At 44.7% G+C, this 16,340-nt stretch overlaps 1 protein-coding gene across 1 annotated transcript; it reads left to right on the top strand.

Annotated features, from left to right (window-relative positions):
• Positions 1–10,633: 10,633 nt before the first annotated feature.
• LOC309540376 (ferritin heavy chain A-like) lies at positions 10,634–12,461 on the top strand. The gene is made up of 4 exons (XM_082237145.1): positions 10,634–10,761; positions 11,343–11,489; positions 11,623–11,748; positions 12,267–12,461. Exons 1-4 carry the CDS (start codon positions 10,660–10,662, stop codon positions 12,420–12,422), a joined length of 531 nt encoding a protein of 176 aa, XP_082093271.1. The 5' UTR covers positions 10,634–10,659; the 3' UTR covers positions 12,423–12,461.
• Positions 12,462–16,340: the final 3,879 nt, after the last annotated feature.

The raw sequence follows: 16,340 nt of genomic DNA, 5'->3' as shown, positions 1-16,340 counted from the left end.
CTGAACATGTGCAGTCGGAAGGTTTCAAATTACACTCTACACAAAGAAGAATTTCCCAGGACGTTCACAGGCTGGATAAGTCTTTGTGAGAACAGGATGTGCTACTCAAAGGGCCATTGGCCTGATCCTGAAGGTTCTTTTTATGCTCTTATTTGTAAGTGTGTGGTTTGCGAGGGTAAATCTTTCCCAGTGCGGAAGGGTTAATATATAGTGAGAGCTGTAATAATATGCTCGAGTGATTTGCAAGCACATCCATCAAACACAAGGATTATGAAAGGGCTGTCAGACAGTTTGGATCAGTAGAGCTCATTAAGAGCATGTTGAATTGGATTGGAAGGAGTGGTGCCTGTAAGTGACTGGCTGCGAAGCTTGGGAAAACTGGGCCGACCTTGTGACTCCATCACTAGCATCAAGCTTGCCTCTGCATTCCTGCAAACTCATTCCTGTTTCTATGTCAGAAAATGAACGGCCTGCTATGGAGACACCAAATCTTCAGGATTCTTCTTTTTTTCCCAATTTTTTTTTCATTTTATAACACAAATAAAGAACACAAACAAAAAAACAAAACAAAAAAGTACAAACAAATTATTGTCATATCCTTATTTTTCTAAACATTGTTAAGTGGGCTTCCCCAGGTCGCACCTATCTGATTTTCATTTTACTTCATCTTTAGCAGTTTACTTATATCATAGTTTCTAACCATCTTTTTTTAACACACTTAAAATAACTTCACATTTTATCACTTACAAATAATGCTATTTTAAAATACCCTATCTTCTACTTCTAACCCTACAGCCTATATCAACTTCCAAAGCTATTCAAAGATTTAAATATTAACATATATTTTTTCAAATATTCCTTAAACTTCTTCCAGTCTAAATCTTCAAGATTCTCAAAGAGAATGGACCTTGTACGAAAGAAAGATTTGTACTCCACTCATCGGGAAAGGAGGAGCGTGACATGAAGAGCTGTAGGAGTGCAACCAAGTGTTAATACCTTGCCCCTGCAATTGAGGGGGCTGGGGTCGCATGACGTAAGCATGCATGTGTCAGCTGACGTCACTCACACATGCTGATGTGTGCTGACATGTCGTGCGCACACCCTGCAGCTTGGGCACATGATGTTAGCATGCCCTGTGTGCATGGTCACCATGGAATTTTGAGGGGGCCAGCCCCTCTCCTTGAAAATGTTTGGGTGCCCTAGGCCCCCTGTTCCCCCCCCTGATGTTGCCCCTAAGTGAAACCATCTCTGGGTTAATGCATCTTATTAATTTCCTTTCAAGAAGCTAACATCAAAGTAAAATTTACAGCATTTTTTTTTTAGTCAATAAATAAATTAATTAACAGAGGGCCTTCCCGGTAGTGGCGCTCACCCTGTGGAACGCCCTCCCATCAGATGTCAGGGAAATAAGCAACTATCTGACTTTTAGAAGACTTCTGAAGGCAGCCCTGTTTAGGGAAGTTTTGAATGTTTGATGCTTCATTGTGCTTTTAATATTCTGTTGGGAGCCACCCAGAGTGGCTGGGGAAACCCAGCCAGATGGGCGGGGTATAAATAAATAAAATGTTGTTGTTGTTGTTGTTGTTGTTGTTGTTGTTGTTGTTGTTGTTTAATAAAATAACCAGTTAATACTACTAGGGCAGGCATAGGCAAACTCGGCCCTCCAGATGTTTTGGGACTACAACTCCCATCATTCCTAGCTAACAGGACCAGTGGTCAGGGAAGATGGGAGATGTAGTCCCAAAACATCTGGAGGACCGAGTTTGCCTATGCCTGTACTAAGGGCTGCCACCACTGCTCAACTCCCATCAACTCATGTAAAGAGGAATCTTGCCTCTGACAGATGAGGTAGAACATAGCCTTTTCGGCTAGTCGCCAATCCCATCCTCCATTCATTTGTGCAATTATTTTAAAAGCCATCCAGGTTTGTGACCAGAAGGTTAATTCACAGGATCTCTACTTCCCCTCCTCACAGCTTGGAGAATACCTCCTTAATGACCATTCCTACAGAGACATGTGTATTTTGATTTTGGAGCTGCCTGGTATCAAGCAGTAACAAGCAACCTGCCTCTCACTTCCAGCTGAGCCTTTGCACATTAGCTTTGCTCGGCACACTCCCCCCTTGGGGAGCAGGCGATTTGCACTGCAACAATTTTTTCCTCCACGCCGGCTTCTCAGTTTGCAGGGGCTCCAAGCAGTCAAATTGGTTTGAGCCATCGCAGGTGCAAATGCAAACACTGATTGCCTCCCTCTAAGGGGAAAGGAGCCAGAGTGTGTCCCAAATTAAGCGGCAGGAACCAGTGCAGCCAGGGACCGGTAGGACCGGAAGAGAAGCAGGTGCATCACAGGGCATGTTAGCAATAAAAATCAGTGGCAAAATGCCCTTTTTGAATGCGTGTTTCTTTTTATTTAAAGCACTACACTGAGTTTGTGAGCTGATTGCTCCCACTCACTCCCATTTGCTGATTGCCTTCATGCTTTTATATCTCTTTTTCAGATGTATTCCAGGGCACATGAGTAAATAGTAGGAAGGGCAATCTGTAAAGGTATTGCATAGTGCTAGGGTGGGAGAACTCATGCCCAGGGGCTGAATCATAGCTGTCAACTTTTCCCTTTTCTTGCAAGGAATCCTATTCGGAATAAGGGAATTTCCCTTTAAAAAAGGAAAACATTGACAGCTATGGGCTGAATGTGGCCCTCCAGACTTTTCTGTCTGGCCCCCAAGGCTCTCCCTGAACCCCGTCCTTCACTAGACCTGCTTCTTTCCCTCCTTGTTTTTTTAATTCTATTTTATTAAGTTTCAACGTTTTTAACATATACAGTCAAGATGCAAATATTATAAAGGCAATGCTTATGCCTTTGCACTGCCCTCACCCCTTCCCAAAAGAACTTGGGAACAATCCCTGCTGTGGCCTAAGCAGGAGAAAATTGTGCTGATATATTATAAGATGCATAACAGTAGGCAAAATTGCACACAAAAATGTATCTATTACTATAAAAGCAGAAAAAAATGAGAATTAATTTTCATGAGGACTATCCTCCTCTGGTGGTTCCCTCACTGCAAGAAGTGAGGTTACAGGGCACCAGGCAGAGGGTCTTCTTGGTAGTGGCGCCCACCCTAAGCAACACCCTCCCATCAGATGTCAAGGACATAAAGAGTTACACAACTTTTAGAAGACATCTGAAGGCAGCACTTTATGGGAAGGTTTTTTATGTTTCACATTTTTACTGTTTCTGCATGTGCTGTAAGTCGCCCAGAGTGGCTGGAGAAACCCAGCTAGATGCGTGGTATATAAATAATAAAATTGTTGTTGTTGTTGTTGTTTAGTCGTTTAGTCGTGTCCGACTCTTCGAGACCCCATGGACCAGGCCCTCCTGTCTTCCACTGCCTCCCGCAGTTTAGTTAAACTCATGCTAGTAGTTTCAAGAACACTGTCCAACCATCTCGTTCTCTGTCGTCCCCTTCTCCTTGAGCCCTCCATCTTTCCCAACATCAGGGTCTTTCCCAGGGAGTCTTCTCTTCTCATGAGGTGGCCAAAGTATTGGAGGCTCAGCTTCACGATCTGTCCTTCAGGGCTGATTTCCTTCAGAATGGAGAGGTTTGATCTTCTTGCAGTCCATGGGACTCTCAAGAGTCTCCTCCAGCACCATAATTCAAAAGCATCAATTTTTCGGTGATCAGTCTTTTTTATGGTCCAGCTCTCACTTCCATACATCACTACTGGGAAAACCATAGCTTTAAGTATACGGACCTTTGTTGGCAAGGTGATGTCTCTGCTTGATTAAACAAAATGTTAACTGAAGTGGCAACCTGGTGAACTGAAACCAAGAGGAACTAAAATTGATGGATTTGACCATTCCTACTTGTACCTGCCCGAGAAGCAAATTGATGTGCTATTTATTCTGCCAGAACATCATGAGAACATTAATATCTATTCTACAATCCATTTTCTTCTCCCCCACTTAGCCAATCCCTTCAATTAGGGGCACTGCTGGAAATTTAATTAAAATCTCTTTGAGGTGAGAGGGGGTGTCTGTTTCATTTTCCTACCAAGATGCTCTAATGAGCACTTCAAGATGTTGCCTCCTAGAGATTAGTTCTACTGCCCCTCTTCCTTTGCTTTACTAAGAAGGGAAAATAGATATTGATACAGAAGTGTTTAGCCACAGACTACTTAATGAGCAAAGGAGCCATGGTTAATTGTTGTGCAGATGTCTGTGGTGTCAAGTGTGCCATGAATCCCCACAGCAATGATAAAGGTAATGAAATGTGGGTTGGAAAGAAATGCAATCGGTCTTTCTTTGGAAAACAACAACACACAAAAACCCTCATAGGGTGAAATTCAATATAACTTTAAGTGGAGGGTGTGAGTGAGTGAGTGGAATGAGGCCTTCTTGTGCAACAGGGTTTTGCTCTTCACCTGCATGCCACACAGTTTTCCCCTTGAACAAGAGGAGATCATTCACCTCAGAGCTTGGCCAGAATCATAAAATGATGGGCACCAGCAGAGTTGTGTATTTATGTCCCAGCTTGCTGGCTTCCTGGGCGCATCACTTGGGCCATTTCGGGAGCTTATAACGTAGCAGGGGAATGGCAACGAACAATAAAAGCACACTGTGAAACAGTTGGCCGAGCCAGCGGAGTGAAATACGTCGACAGAGGCAGAGAGCATACTGTATTTGTCTTCGGTCAAAACGTTTCCGTTAATCCGATTAGCAATATTTCACAGGATTATCTCTCTTCTCCGCCCCACCACTCTCCCCACACAACCCCACTGTGCCCTGACCTTTACATTAAGCCTGAGCAATCGGATATCGGAAGCATCTGCAAGATCTCTTGCTGCAGCGACAGTGACTAGGACTGGTCGCGTGGGAGACAGACAAATAACATCTGACAAAGTGATAATTCAATCCGTTGCAGGTAAAAGGAGAGCAGCAAAGGAAATCAACTTCCCTTTCCCTCTGAGGCAAAGAGCTGTAAAGCAGGGCCCCTTGGGTAAAATGAAAGAAGAAAGGGAAGCCGTGGGTGGAATGTTATAGACGCAAATGCTTTTTCTGACAGGCAAGAACTCTATGCATCACCCTTGCTGCTCCCCATATTGTTATGATTTGTAGAAGTCAGTTGGCCCATAACCTGCTAGACATGGGCCCAACATTGTGTTGTTGTTATTGTTTTTTTAAAAAAAACCTATCCTTTTTTGAGGTGCTCTCCAGGGAAAAAGGATGAGCTTAAAGCAGTATTCCTTCAGCCGCTGTACATTTGCCTGATCAACAAGTTGGATCCTCCTAACAGAGTGTCCATGTTGTGCTAGGCCCTAGAACTCTTACCCAACCGGCTTGCGGGCGGGGCTTGCCCCGCTCCAAGCTGGTGGTGCCACAGTTATGCCACTGGCCTTTAGGCAATCAGCAGCGTGGCAAGGTTGGGGGTATTTATTTGGCAGCGTGACGTAGGGACCGCATTTTGCTTCACGCTGCCGAGCACCCGCCCACCCACCCGTTAATTAGGTCGTGTTTGACCTTGCTTTGGACTTTGGTTGGTTGCCTGTTTTGGACCGGGGGCCGGGTAGGAATTTTTTCCAGTGTGGCAGATTGGCTGTGGCCACTTGGTTTTTGCCTACCTCTTAGCAATCATCACAACTTTGTAAGGTTTGGTGGTTAGGCATTAGTTTTGGGGAATGTGGGGAGGGGAGGTGCGGCCATCACCAGCCCCTTCAATTAATAGGGTATTCTGTTAAAGGAATCCGGGGGTCTTGATCTCGTCTGAAGCCCGGAGATGGGCTAGGGCCATGCCAGGACCCCTGGGAACCCCAGGGGTGAGCACCAGTCAATATACATTGATGGAGCTTCCCCTGCTGGTTGTTTACTCTTCCAGGCTTCCTGCGGGGGGGGGGCAGGAGCCAGTTATAGTTTTGATACCAATACCTAAGTCGATACCAGTCACATTTGTGTATTTAATAAAGTTGTGGCCAAAATTTGCCCATTAACAGTTTAACTAAATTCTGTCTCCACTGTGTCTTTATTTCCATCGGGGGTGGGTTTTGGGGCTCAGAGCACAAAAGGCAACACATGGGCTAATACCGTATTGGCAATATTTATGAAACACTATCACTTGTTTCTTAATTAATAAACAAAAGCCATATAATACGCACAAGAAGTCACAAACTAATAGAAGTCAAATAAATATTCCATCAACAGGAATGCTTCGAATGGTGTGTAATCACAAAGAAACACTGAAGTTGAGGCAAAAACCCTTTCTATATCAAAGTTTGGTTGAGAATGAACTGGAGCCGGGTGGTGCTGTTAGCACAGCAGCAACAAACAGCAAACAGAACAGTTCTTCTGGGATAATGAACTGTTTCAATGATATTTCTTCATCAGTAAGTTAATACAGTGGTACCACAGGTTAAGAACTTAATTCATTCTGGTGGTCCATTCTTAACCTGAAACTGTTCTCAACCTGAGGTACCACTTTAGCTAATGGAGCCTCCCACTGCCGCACGATTTCTGTTCTCATCCTGAAGCAAAGTTCTTAACCTGAGGTACTATTTCTGGGTTCTGGGCTCCAGTAGGTTCTGGGCGTCATGCGCTTCTCCCAGTCAAATGGGTATTTTGGGGATTCCCAGCAATTCTTCACATTTGCAAACGTGTCCCTGGATCCAAAAACGTTGGATAGCCCCGAACTGTGTGATTATGTCTTTCTCCAGCTCCACATCATTCTGTAAAGCACTTTGAAGCCTTTGGCACATGGGTAGGCAAACTAAGGCCCAGGGGCTGGATCCGGCCCAATCGCCTTCTCAATCCGGCCCGCGGACAGTCCAGGAATCAGCATGTTTTTACATGAGTAGAATGTGTCCTTTTATTTAAAATGCATCTCTGGGTTATTTGTGGGGCATAGGAATTTGTTCATTCCCCCCCCCTCAAAATATAGTCTGGCCCCCCACAAGGTCTGAGGGACAGTGGACTGGCCCCCTGCTGAAAAAGTTTGCTGACCCCTGCTTTGGCACATCTAGAAGTCTGAAAGTTGCAGTTGTGCTTAAGTCGCTGACAGCAATTTCTACAAGCAACAGAAACGCATTAAAAGTTCATCTGAGCATAGAGAAACTATCTCCTCCTCTCCCTCCCCGCACCCACCCTCTTCCAGCATTTTTAATTTATGAGTTCCCCCAACAATAAATTCCAATTTCAGTTTGAAAGGCTGCCTGTAATGTAAAGATACCGAACAATATTGCTTTGGGATGGTGCAACACAATTACTCTTCCTTCCTTTTCGTTATTATTTTTCTAAACTATTGATTTTACTGTACTTTCTTTGACTGTGTTGGTTTGTAATTATTATGTTTTTTTAAAAAATTAATAATTTAACTGTCTACCTACAACAAAGTTCTTTGACCACTTTGTTTTCAAGCTGGGTTCCTATGTCTTTAAGAAAACAGCTGGTGCAATTTCACCCATCAACACACCCACATAGCTGGAAAGATTTCACTTGCAGAATTTCTGCTAATGAAACATCCGATGAAGTCACAGGTGAAAATTTCTGGAAGGCGATTCTGGCCATTACAGGAGTGCCAACTTGGCCCCGTGACCATGGGAGCCTGGAGCTGTGGGTGCCATACAGCATGCATGGCCCTGGCACTGAAATTTGTGGGTACTCAGCCTCATTTTATGGGGAATTTTGTGGGTGCTCGGGCACACAGGGCCCCAGGGAGTTGGCACCTATGCTGGCCAATGTGAAGTTCAGTGAACATTGTGGAATTGCTATGCCCTATTGACAATCGTATGCTCAATCTCTTTCAGTACAATCTATATCTATATATCTGCTCAGAAGAAAATTCCAGTTTTTCAGTGGGTTTACTCTCAGGTATAGCAGTGCTCTGCCTCCATGTTTGGAGACACTAATGCAGGCATCCCCAAACTCAGCCCTCCAGATGTTTTGGGACTAGAACTCCCATCATCACTAGCTAACAGGACAAGTGGTCTGGGATGATGGGAATTGTAGTCCCAAAACATCTGGAGGGCCAAGCTTGGGGATGCCTGGACTAAAGATTTTGAATCCCAGTTGCTCCAATTCACAGGAGGGAGAGTGCTCTTGCATTTGAATCCTGCTTGTGAGTTTCCTACAGGCATTTGGCTGGTCACTGTGAGAACAGGATACTGGCCTGATCCAGCAGGCTCTTTGCATGTTCTCATGCTCTTACAGTTTTATTAATGGCACTTCAATCTCACTGTTCCTCTACAGAGGTATATATATTCAGATTTCCACACTTTATCCTTACAATAACCCCGTGAGGTACGGTAGGTTCACCTGAGACATTTTCTCCTAAATGCACCCATTGATCAGAATGGCATAGTGTGGAAGGAGAATCCAGACAGGACCAACATAGGGTGACTGGGAGTAACCCATCCCTGGCATCAGATTTTGGGTACCAATAAAGGGCAGCAGATCGCCATTATTTTTACCACAATGCAGGGCTTTCTAGAAAGGCCAGTGATGTGCAGGATGTCATAAGCTAGTGCTGTGACATAAGAACATAACAAGAGTCCTGTTGGATCAGGCCCATGACCCATCTAGTCCTGTTCTCATAGTGGGCAGCCAGATGCCTGTTGGAAACCCATAAGCATGACCCCATCATCCCAAGCAACTGGTATACGGAAACATTACTGCTTCCATCCATAGAGGCACAGCATGGCCATGGTGGCTAGCAGCCATTGATGGCTTTGTCCTCCATGTTTTTCTTTATTCCTCTTTTAAAGCCATCCAAGTTGGTAGTCATCATTGCCTTCCATAGTTTAACTGCATGAGAAAGGACTTCGTTTTATTTGTCCTGGATCTTCCAACATTCCTTTTTATTGGATGTTCTTGCTCAAACTTTCCGAGCACAATTCAAAGTGTTGGTGTTGACCTTTAAAGCCCTAAACAGCCTCGGCCCTGTATACCTGAAGGAGTAATCTCCACTTCCACCGTCCAGCCTGGACACTGAGGTCCAGCTCCAAGGACCATCTGGCATGTCCCTCATTGTGAGATGTGAGGCTACAGGGACCAAGGCAGAGGGCCTTCTTGGTAGTGGCGCCCACCCTGTGGAACACCATCCCATTAGATATGAAACAGGCAAACAACTGTATGACTTTTAGAAGACATCTGAAGGCAGTCCAGTTCAGGGAAGCTTTTAATGGTTGATCTTTTCTGTGTTTTTAATATTTTGTTGGGAGCTGCCCAGAGTGACTGGGGCAACCCAGGCAGATGGGTGGCATATAAATAATAAAATTGCTTTTGCTGCTGCTGCTGCTGCTGCCGTTACTCTTCAAGTGCATGCTGAAACATTAAGAGGAAAACACAAGCCTGTCTATGTGTGCTTGTTCTATCTGTCACCTGACAATTCACTACCTCTGTGTGTGGGGGGGGGGGGAATAATACAAAATCCTAAAAGGGAGCTGCACCAATCCATGCATGGTGGTGTCACTTGTAGAGAATGGTGCTTTCACGGCTCATGTTCAATGGTAATCCACATGGGTGATGAATTGGTTTCCCCCTGTCCTGTTCCTTTATTGATCTCTGGTTTTGGCAAGGATGCATAGCTGTCAACTTTTCCCTTTTCTTGCGAGGGATCCTATTTGGAATAAGGGAATTTCCCTTAAAAAAAGGGAAACGTTGACAGCTATGCAAGGATGGGGAACCTTTGACCCTCCAGATGTTGTTGAACTCCAGTCTCCATCCGCCTAAGCTAGTGTGGCCAATAGACAGGGGCGGTGGCAGCAGTAGTCCCACAACATCAGAAGGGCAACAGATTCCTCATCCCTGCATGAGAGGAAAGGTAATAATGTATGGGTTGCATGAATAAATTCCTATGTCCAAACCCCAGCATCTCCTGAATGGGCTAAGAAAGACTCCTGTGGTCCTCCAGATGTTGTTGGACTCCAGGAACATCTAGTGGGTGCCATGATAGCTACCCATGCTTTTGTCTCGCTACACCACACTGGCCCTCAAGGCTGAGTACAATACTTTACCTTATGTATCTCTTACTGAATCTGAGGTTATGATGAATAATTGTGAAATTTGCACACACACCCCAGTTCGATTTTCTATATGCTCGCCTTTCACTTGCGCAGGAGAATGAAGAAGGTGACAGATTTGCTCTTATGCATGAATTCACTCCCAGCTCTGCATATCTCTTCAAAGTTCATAGTCTAGTCCTATGCATGCCTACTCAGAAGCAAGTCCCATTGAGTTCAGTGGAATTGTTCCTGTGTAGGCATGCCCTAGGATTGTGCTGTGAGTCTTTGCTCTTTCCTACACATTCGTGCTTCTTCCTTAAACTCCTGCAGCTGTGATGGAAACAACCCACAAAGTAGTGCAAAAAAAACCTGATTAAGTATCCCCCCTCTCTCTCTTTAAAAAAAAGGGACGAAAATGGTCAAATAAGCCTTGATTACTAGGTGGAGACCAAATTGTCATCAGCTGCTAGCTTTGTCCCATTCTGCTGAGTCATTCTCCCACCCCCAGAGCCAACTGGCATTTCTATTGGATGATTCTGCTGCTAATCACAAACAAGTTACTTGCCCCAAATGGTATAAAAACCACTAGGGCTGCACGTTTTTCTACACCACCAGCAGTGTAGGGCTTGTAGTGTTGTTTGGTCTAAGTTTATTTTGCTAGGATACAGAGATGTCTTCTCAGGTGTGCCAGAACTTCCATGCTGACTGTGAAGCTACCTTGAACCAGCTGGTGAATCTGGAGTTGAATGCTAGCTATGTTTATCTGTCTATGGTAAGTGACTTTTGGCTATCTAATGGGAAGAACCTGGCTGCAACTTGTTTGTGTAATTTTAGATTTACCCCAGTCTTAGGTATGTTTGTTAAGCTTCAAGTCTCATGTAGCTTATTGGGTTGTGTGCAATAGGTGGGAGTATGTGCATCTGATAAACTGTAATAGTTACAGGGTTTGGAAGACCCTTGATGCTTTACCATGTATTTCAACTCCAGACCTGTTAGAACCATTAGTGAAATAACCATGCTGAATTGTTATTAGCATTCTGCACTGTAAGAATGTAGTTATTATGGTAACTAGGAAGCTTTTCCAGTACACTGTAAGGGGTTTTAGTTTGCTTTTACTACTTCTACGTGAAGGGTGCTTGTGGAGAAGCTCAGGTCTGGGGGCTGAAGGTGGTCAACCAACTCTCTATCTGTACTACTGCTACAGTAGGCCATCTATTCAAGTAGTATCTTTTCAGATGTTGTGTCAATGCAAAGTGGAGTACATGGACACATCTGGGGTGGGAAGGGATATGCCTGCATATTGGCGACATGTCCTCATTTGACTATGACCTTTATTTTTCCTTCCCCTTCCAGTCCTACCACTTTGACAGGGATGATGTTGCCTTGTGTCACATGGCCAAGTTCCTGAAGGAGCAGTCCGAAGAAAAGTGGGAGCGTGCAGACAAGTTCCTGAAATACCAGAACAAGAGAGGGGGGCGCATCTTGCTGAAGGACCTCAAGGTAAGTGAACGTGGAAGATCTTTAGCTGGGCTTCATTTGGGAGGAGAGTGTGTGTTGTGATTTGATGGTGCTGTTTGCATGTAGCAAGACACAGGCTGGTGTTCTGAGTCTCTGTATCTGATTTTTGGCACAGAAGCCAGAGAAGGACGAGTGGGGCAACAGCTTGGATGCCCTGCAGTCGGCCCTGCAGCTGGAGAAAAGGATGAACCAGGCCTTGCTGGATCTGCACAAGCTGGCAACAGAGAAGGGAGACCCTCATGTAAGTTCTCAACAATGCTACATTCTCCAGAGCCTTCCTCATGCTTCATAGGATTAGGAGGGTTAGTTAGCTCTGAACTACCTGTAAAAATGCCCATCCCACGTGCAAGGTTTGTTTCCTTCCATAAAACCAGTACCAATGCCTAGTATATCTTTAATTTCTCTGTGGCATTCAAAAACTGGAAGGGTGTAGCCTTGTTGTAGCCCTTCCATGGTTTGACACAATTGGTGGCTGTTGGTTTTGGTTCAGCTTATCTAGAGAAGGTTAAAGCTACATGCCTTATTCCCCTTGTGACCCAGTTCTTAAACAAGATGTATACAAAAGTTTTAATCCACTGGTAGGAAATCTGTGACCCTCCAGATGTGGTTGGATTGCAGCTATCACAAACTCTCTAATCACTGCTCAGGCAGGCTGGTTTGATCTGAAATCCAACATCTGGAGGGTGGCAGATTCTCTTTGTCCATAGCTTATGGTGAATAATATGTGCAGTTGACCAGTGCTTGTCTTTCACCTTTCAGCTGTGTGACTTCCTGGAGTCTGAGTTCCTGGAGGAAGAGGTGAAGGTCATCAAGCAGCTGGGAGACCACCTCACGAACCTGAGGCGCCTGGGACTGCCCCAGAATGGCACAGGGGAGTACCTGTTTGACAAGCTCAGTTTGAAGAGCAGCAGCTGAATCCTCTCATCACTTTAGAAAAAGAGAAAAATTTGTAGTCAATTTGTGTAGTGTAATGTTCAAGAATAAAATAAATTATTGGCATGAATCTGTAGTCGTGTGGTGTTCTGGTTAGGGATGAGAACTTTTGTTAGAAGCTCTTTGGCAAAATGGAGTGGGGCAACCCAAATGCACTCAGGCCAGGGTGTGGTCTGAAGGTACACAAGTCCACTACTACTTTGAAGTAAAGCAGATCTGGGTCTGGTACTTGGATGGGCAGCTACTTCAGAACCACATAGGATGCCTTGGTTTCTAGGATGGAAAAGAGGTTGGATATAAATGTGAAGAAATTACACTTACTGCCCTGTAGCCTTCTTGAAGATTTTATGGTTGGCCTAAAATGCATATGAACCATAGACATTTGGTTGGTCAGATAACTAGGGGCTGGACTAAATGGGCCTTGGGTCTGGTTCAGAAGGTCTCTCAAGTTCTTAAGCCACCTTGAGATTGGAAACTTCGATAGTAGTTGCATAAGATACTGAGAACTTTCATGGTGCAGCCAGCACACTTCAGTTCTCTTGTTTGCCTGAAGCAGTCTCCCCAATCAATCAGTGTTGCGTTGTTTTAGAAAACTAATGAACTTGCAGAATAAACCCAGTTGGTATTTACAGAATGCTTTATCCTCTACCCAAGAGTACTTACTCTCCATGAGAATATTCCCTTCGGAAGGCTAAATATTTAAATGTAGAAATACAAAAAGAAAATGGCACACATTCCCCATGCATCCTTTTACTGACAAGCTCATCACTTCAAGTTAAAAACAACTTAGCCCATGAGCAAAATGTTCCAGGAGCAGTTCAAAGCTCCCTTTGAAGCTTTGCTGTGGCATTCAAAGTTTTCTTTTAAACTTCGCCCTCCAATTATTGTTACCAGTTGGTCACTTCTGTCCTTCCTGGGTGTCCATGAATGGTAGTTTCCATCTGACTTTGAGAGCAAGAAAATAAAGTTGGACAGAATGACGTGTCTCCAGTTAACAATTTCCCACTGCAATATGGAGCAATTGATTGCTTGTGGGAAATGTTGATAGACCATCGAGTTCGACTGCATTAGCAAGAACGTCTGTAAATAGGAACTAGGTGGATTGATTTCCATGCCAGCAGGGCTAATCGCCTCCAAAGTGCAGCTCCTTTCCTTGATGTGGAAGGAAACTATATCATAGGAAGGGGCCTTACACCAAGTCAGATCATTGCTCTACCAAGCTCAGTGTTGTATACACCAACCGGCAGCATCTCTCCAGGGTTTCAGGCATGAGGTTTCTCCCAGCCCTGCCTGGAGATGTTGCCGACTGAACCTAGGACCTTCTGCATGCAAAACAGGATCTCTACCACTGAGTTCGTTTCCAGTTCTTTCATGCAGTTGCTGCAGAACGTGCTTGGGATCCATGGTAGAACATCTGCTTGGTATGGAGAAGACTCGTGGTGATGGAGGTGGTCCACGAGGGCAAATGGAGCACTGCTTCATCGGCCTCAGTCTGCTCACAGCCAGCTCCCACCCACCTGCCTCCACCCTCATATATTCCAACAGCTTGTTTGCAGGATTCCTTTAGGGTAGCCTGATGGCAGGCAACTCCCCACTTACACAGGGGTTGTTTCAGGCACTGGGTTCTCAGCATTGTGGACCTCCTTCAGTGGTCCTTCCCTGTTGGAATTCATGTGGTTGACAATCTTTCGATTTTGCCAGGCACTATTAGGAAGTTTTCTCTTCTACAATGAATTTCATCCATGATATGCTTCTTTTGCCATCCTGACATACACCACGAAAAACCTGGGTGATATAGAAAGCTGAAATAAATAATTGTTCAGTCTCTGACATGTCCACACACTCCATCATTTCTCCAATGAAAATAGGGATGTCCTATTTATTTATTTATTTATTTATGTGTTTATTAATTATTATATTACATTATTAAATAAATAAATAAATAAATAAATAAATAATACCCCACCCATCTGTCTGGGTTGGCCCAGCCACTCTAGGCAGCTTGCAACATATATAAAAAACAGTATACAACATTTTTTTTTAAAAAAAACCAATGCCTTCAGACATCTTCTAAAGGTTGTATATTTACTTACCTCCTTGGGTCAGGGGTCGCATAGCTCCATACCCTCCAACATTTCTCCAATGAAAATAGGGACGTTCTAAGGAAAAGTGCGCCATTCCAGGATCAAATCCGCAATTGGGATGCCTTCTGTAAATCCAGGTCAGTCCCAAGAAAATGGGGATACATGGGGGGTCTGCATGTCCAGGGAGCGCTAAGAGATATCCTTGTCTGAGGCCCTGGAGAACTGCTTCCTGTCAGTGTAGACAATACTGAGCTGGAAGGACCAGAGGTCTGACACAGAATTCCTATATCTCTGTGGCAACAAAATGCACATCTGTTATGTGAAACTGCCTTATCCTGGGCCAGATCATTTATACTGCATCTGATTTGTATGCAGAAAACCCCAGGTTTGATCCCTAGCATCTCCTGGTGGGTCTGGGAATGTCTCCTACCTGGAACCCTGGAGAACCATGGACGGTTGCTCTCTTGAACTAAGTGCCTTAGAAAATGGAGCTGTGAGGGTGCAGGTTGATGGTGCTTGAGTAAAAGACACCAGGAGAGACCACCAGATACCCACAGGCATGCTAGTCTTAGGGATGTGGGTGGTGCTGTGGACTCAACCATTGAGCCTCTTGAGCTTGCCGATCAGAGGGTCAGCGGTTTGAATCCCCACAATGGGGTGAGCTCCAATTGCTCTGTCCCAGCTCCTGCCAACCTAGCAGTTCAAAATCACACCAGTGCAAGTACACAAATAGGTACCACTGCGGCAGGAAGGTAAATGGCATTTCCATGCGCTCTGCCTTCCATCATGGTGTTCCATTGTGCAAGAAGCGGTTTAGTCCTGCTGGCCACATGATCCAGAAAGCTGTCTGTGGACAAACACCGGCTCCCTTGGCCAGAAAGTAAGTGCCACAACCCCATAGTTGCCCTTGACTGGACAGCTGAGGCTCCAATACTTTGGCCACATCATGAGAAGAGAAGACTCCCTGGAAAAGACCCTGATGCTGGGAAAGATGGAGGGCACAAGGAGAAGGGACGACAGAGGACGAGATGGTGGGACAGTGTTCTCGAAGCTACGAACATGAGTTTGACAAAACTGTGGGAGGCAGTGGAAGACAGGAGTGCCTGGCGTGCTCTCGTCCATGGGGTCATGAAGAGTCAGACACAACTAAACGACTAAACAACAACAACAAACCGTCCAGGGGTCCTTTACCTTTTACCTTTACCTAGTCTTAGTAAGGTCTTTGTAGCACTGGACCTTTGATTCATCTCTTGATTAGCTTAAGGATAGGCTGAGATATCAAATAGCTGGACCAGCCAGCAAAATGCTCCTGTAAAATTTACAAGCCGAACACAAAAGCACGCCCCCCCCCCCTCGACAAAACCTAGTCCCCTGAAAGATGCAGGGAAGCTCTGCATGCCTGGTTTGAGTCAGATCTATATAACTTGCCTCAGGAAATCTGGAATCAATTCCATCTCCAGCTTTCAGCAAATATTGGAGAAAGTCTCTTTGCCTGAATACCAGGTGCTGCTGCTTTTTGCCTACAGCAGATACGTTTTCTAAGCTTATTAACAAAGACATTTAGATGGAGACTTGGCGCAGTTTTAGAGAGTCAGACTCTGCCCTTCTATCCATTCCTTGGAGTATTCCCCACTTTCACTCTTATATGAGAAAATGTTTTAGAATTAAAACAACCATGCTGTTGAAGAATTTCTTTTAAAAAAAAATTAACTTTTTAATAGGACAACTGTTTTGAGTACAGTGGTACCTCTGGTTACGAGCTTAATTCGTTCTGGAGGTCTGTTCTTAAGCTGAAACCATTCTTATCTTGAGGCGT

The sequence above is a fragment of the Podarcis vaucheri genome, assembly GCF_965113315.1.
Source record: "Podarcis vaucheri genome assembly, chromosome: 9".
NCBI lineage: Eukaryota > Metazoa > Chordata > Lepidosauria > Squamata > Lacertidae > Podarcis > Podarcis vaucheri.
The sequence above is the reverse complement of the archived record's forward strand: the minus strand, read 5'-3'. Positions and strand labels throughout refer to the sequence as shown.

Excerpts from the sequence above, each read along its gene's own strand:
- LOC309540376 (XM_082237145.1), top strand. The coding sequence starts at position 10,660 with ATGTCTTCTCAGGTGTGCCAGAACTTCCATGCTGACTGTGAAGCTACC. Across the intron at positions 10,762-11,342 it reads GCTATGTTTATCTGTCTATG|TCCTACCACTTTGACAGGGA; the intron begins GTAAGTGACTTT and ends TTCCCCTTCCAG. Across the intron at positions 11,490-11,622 it reads TCTTGCTGAAGGACCTCAAG|AAGCCAGAGAAGGACGAGTG; the intron begins GTAAGTGAACGT and ends TTTTTGGCACAG.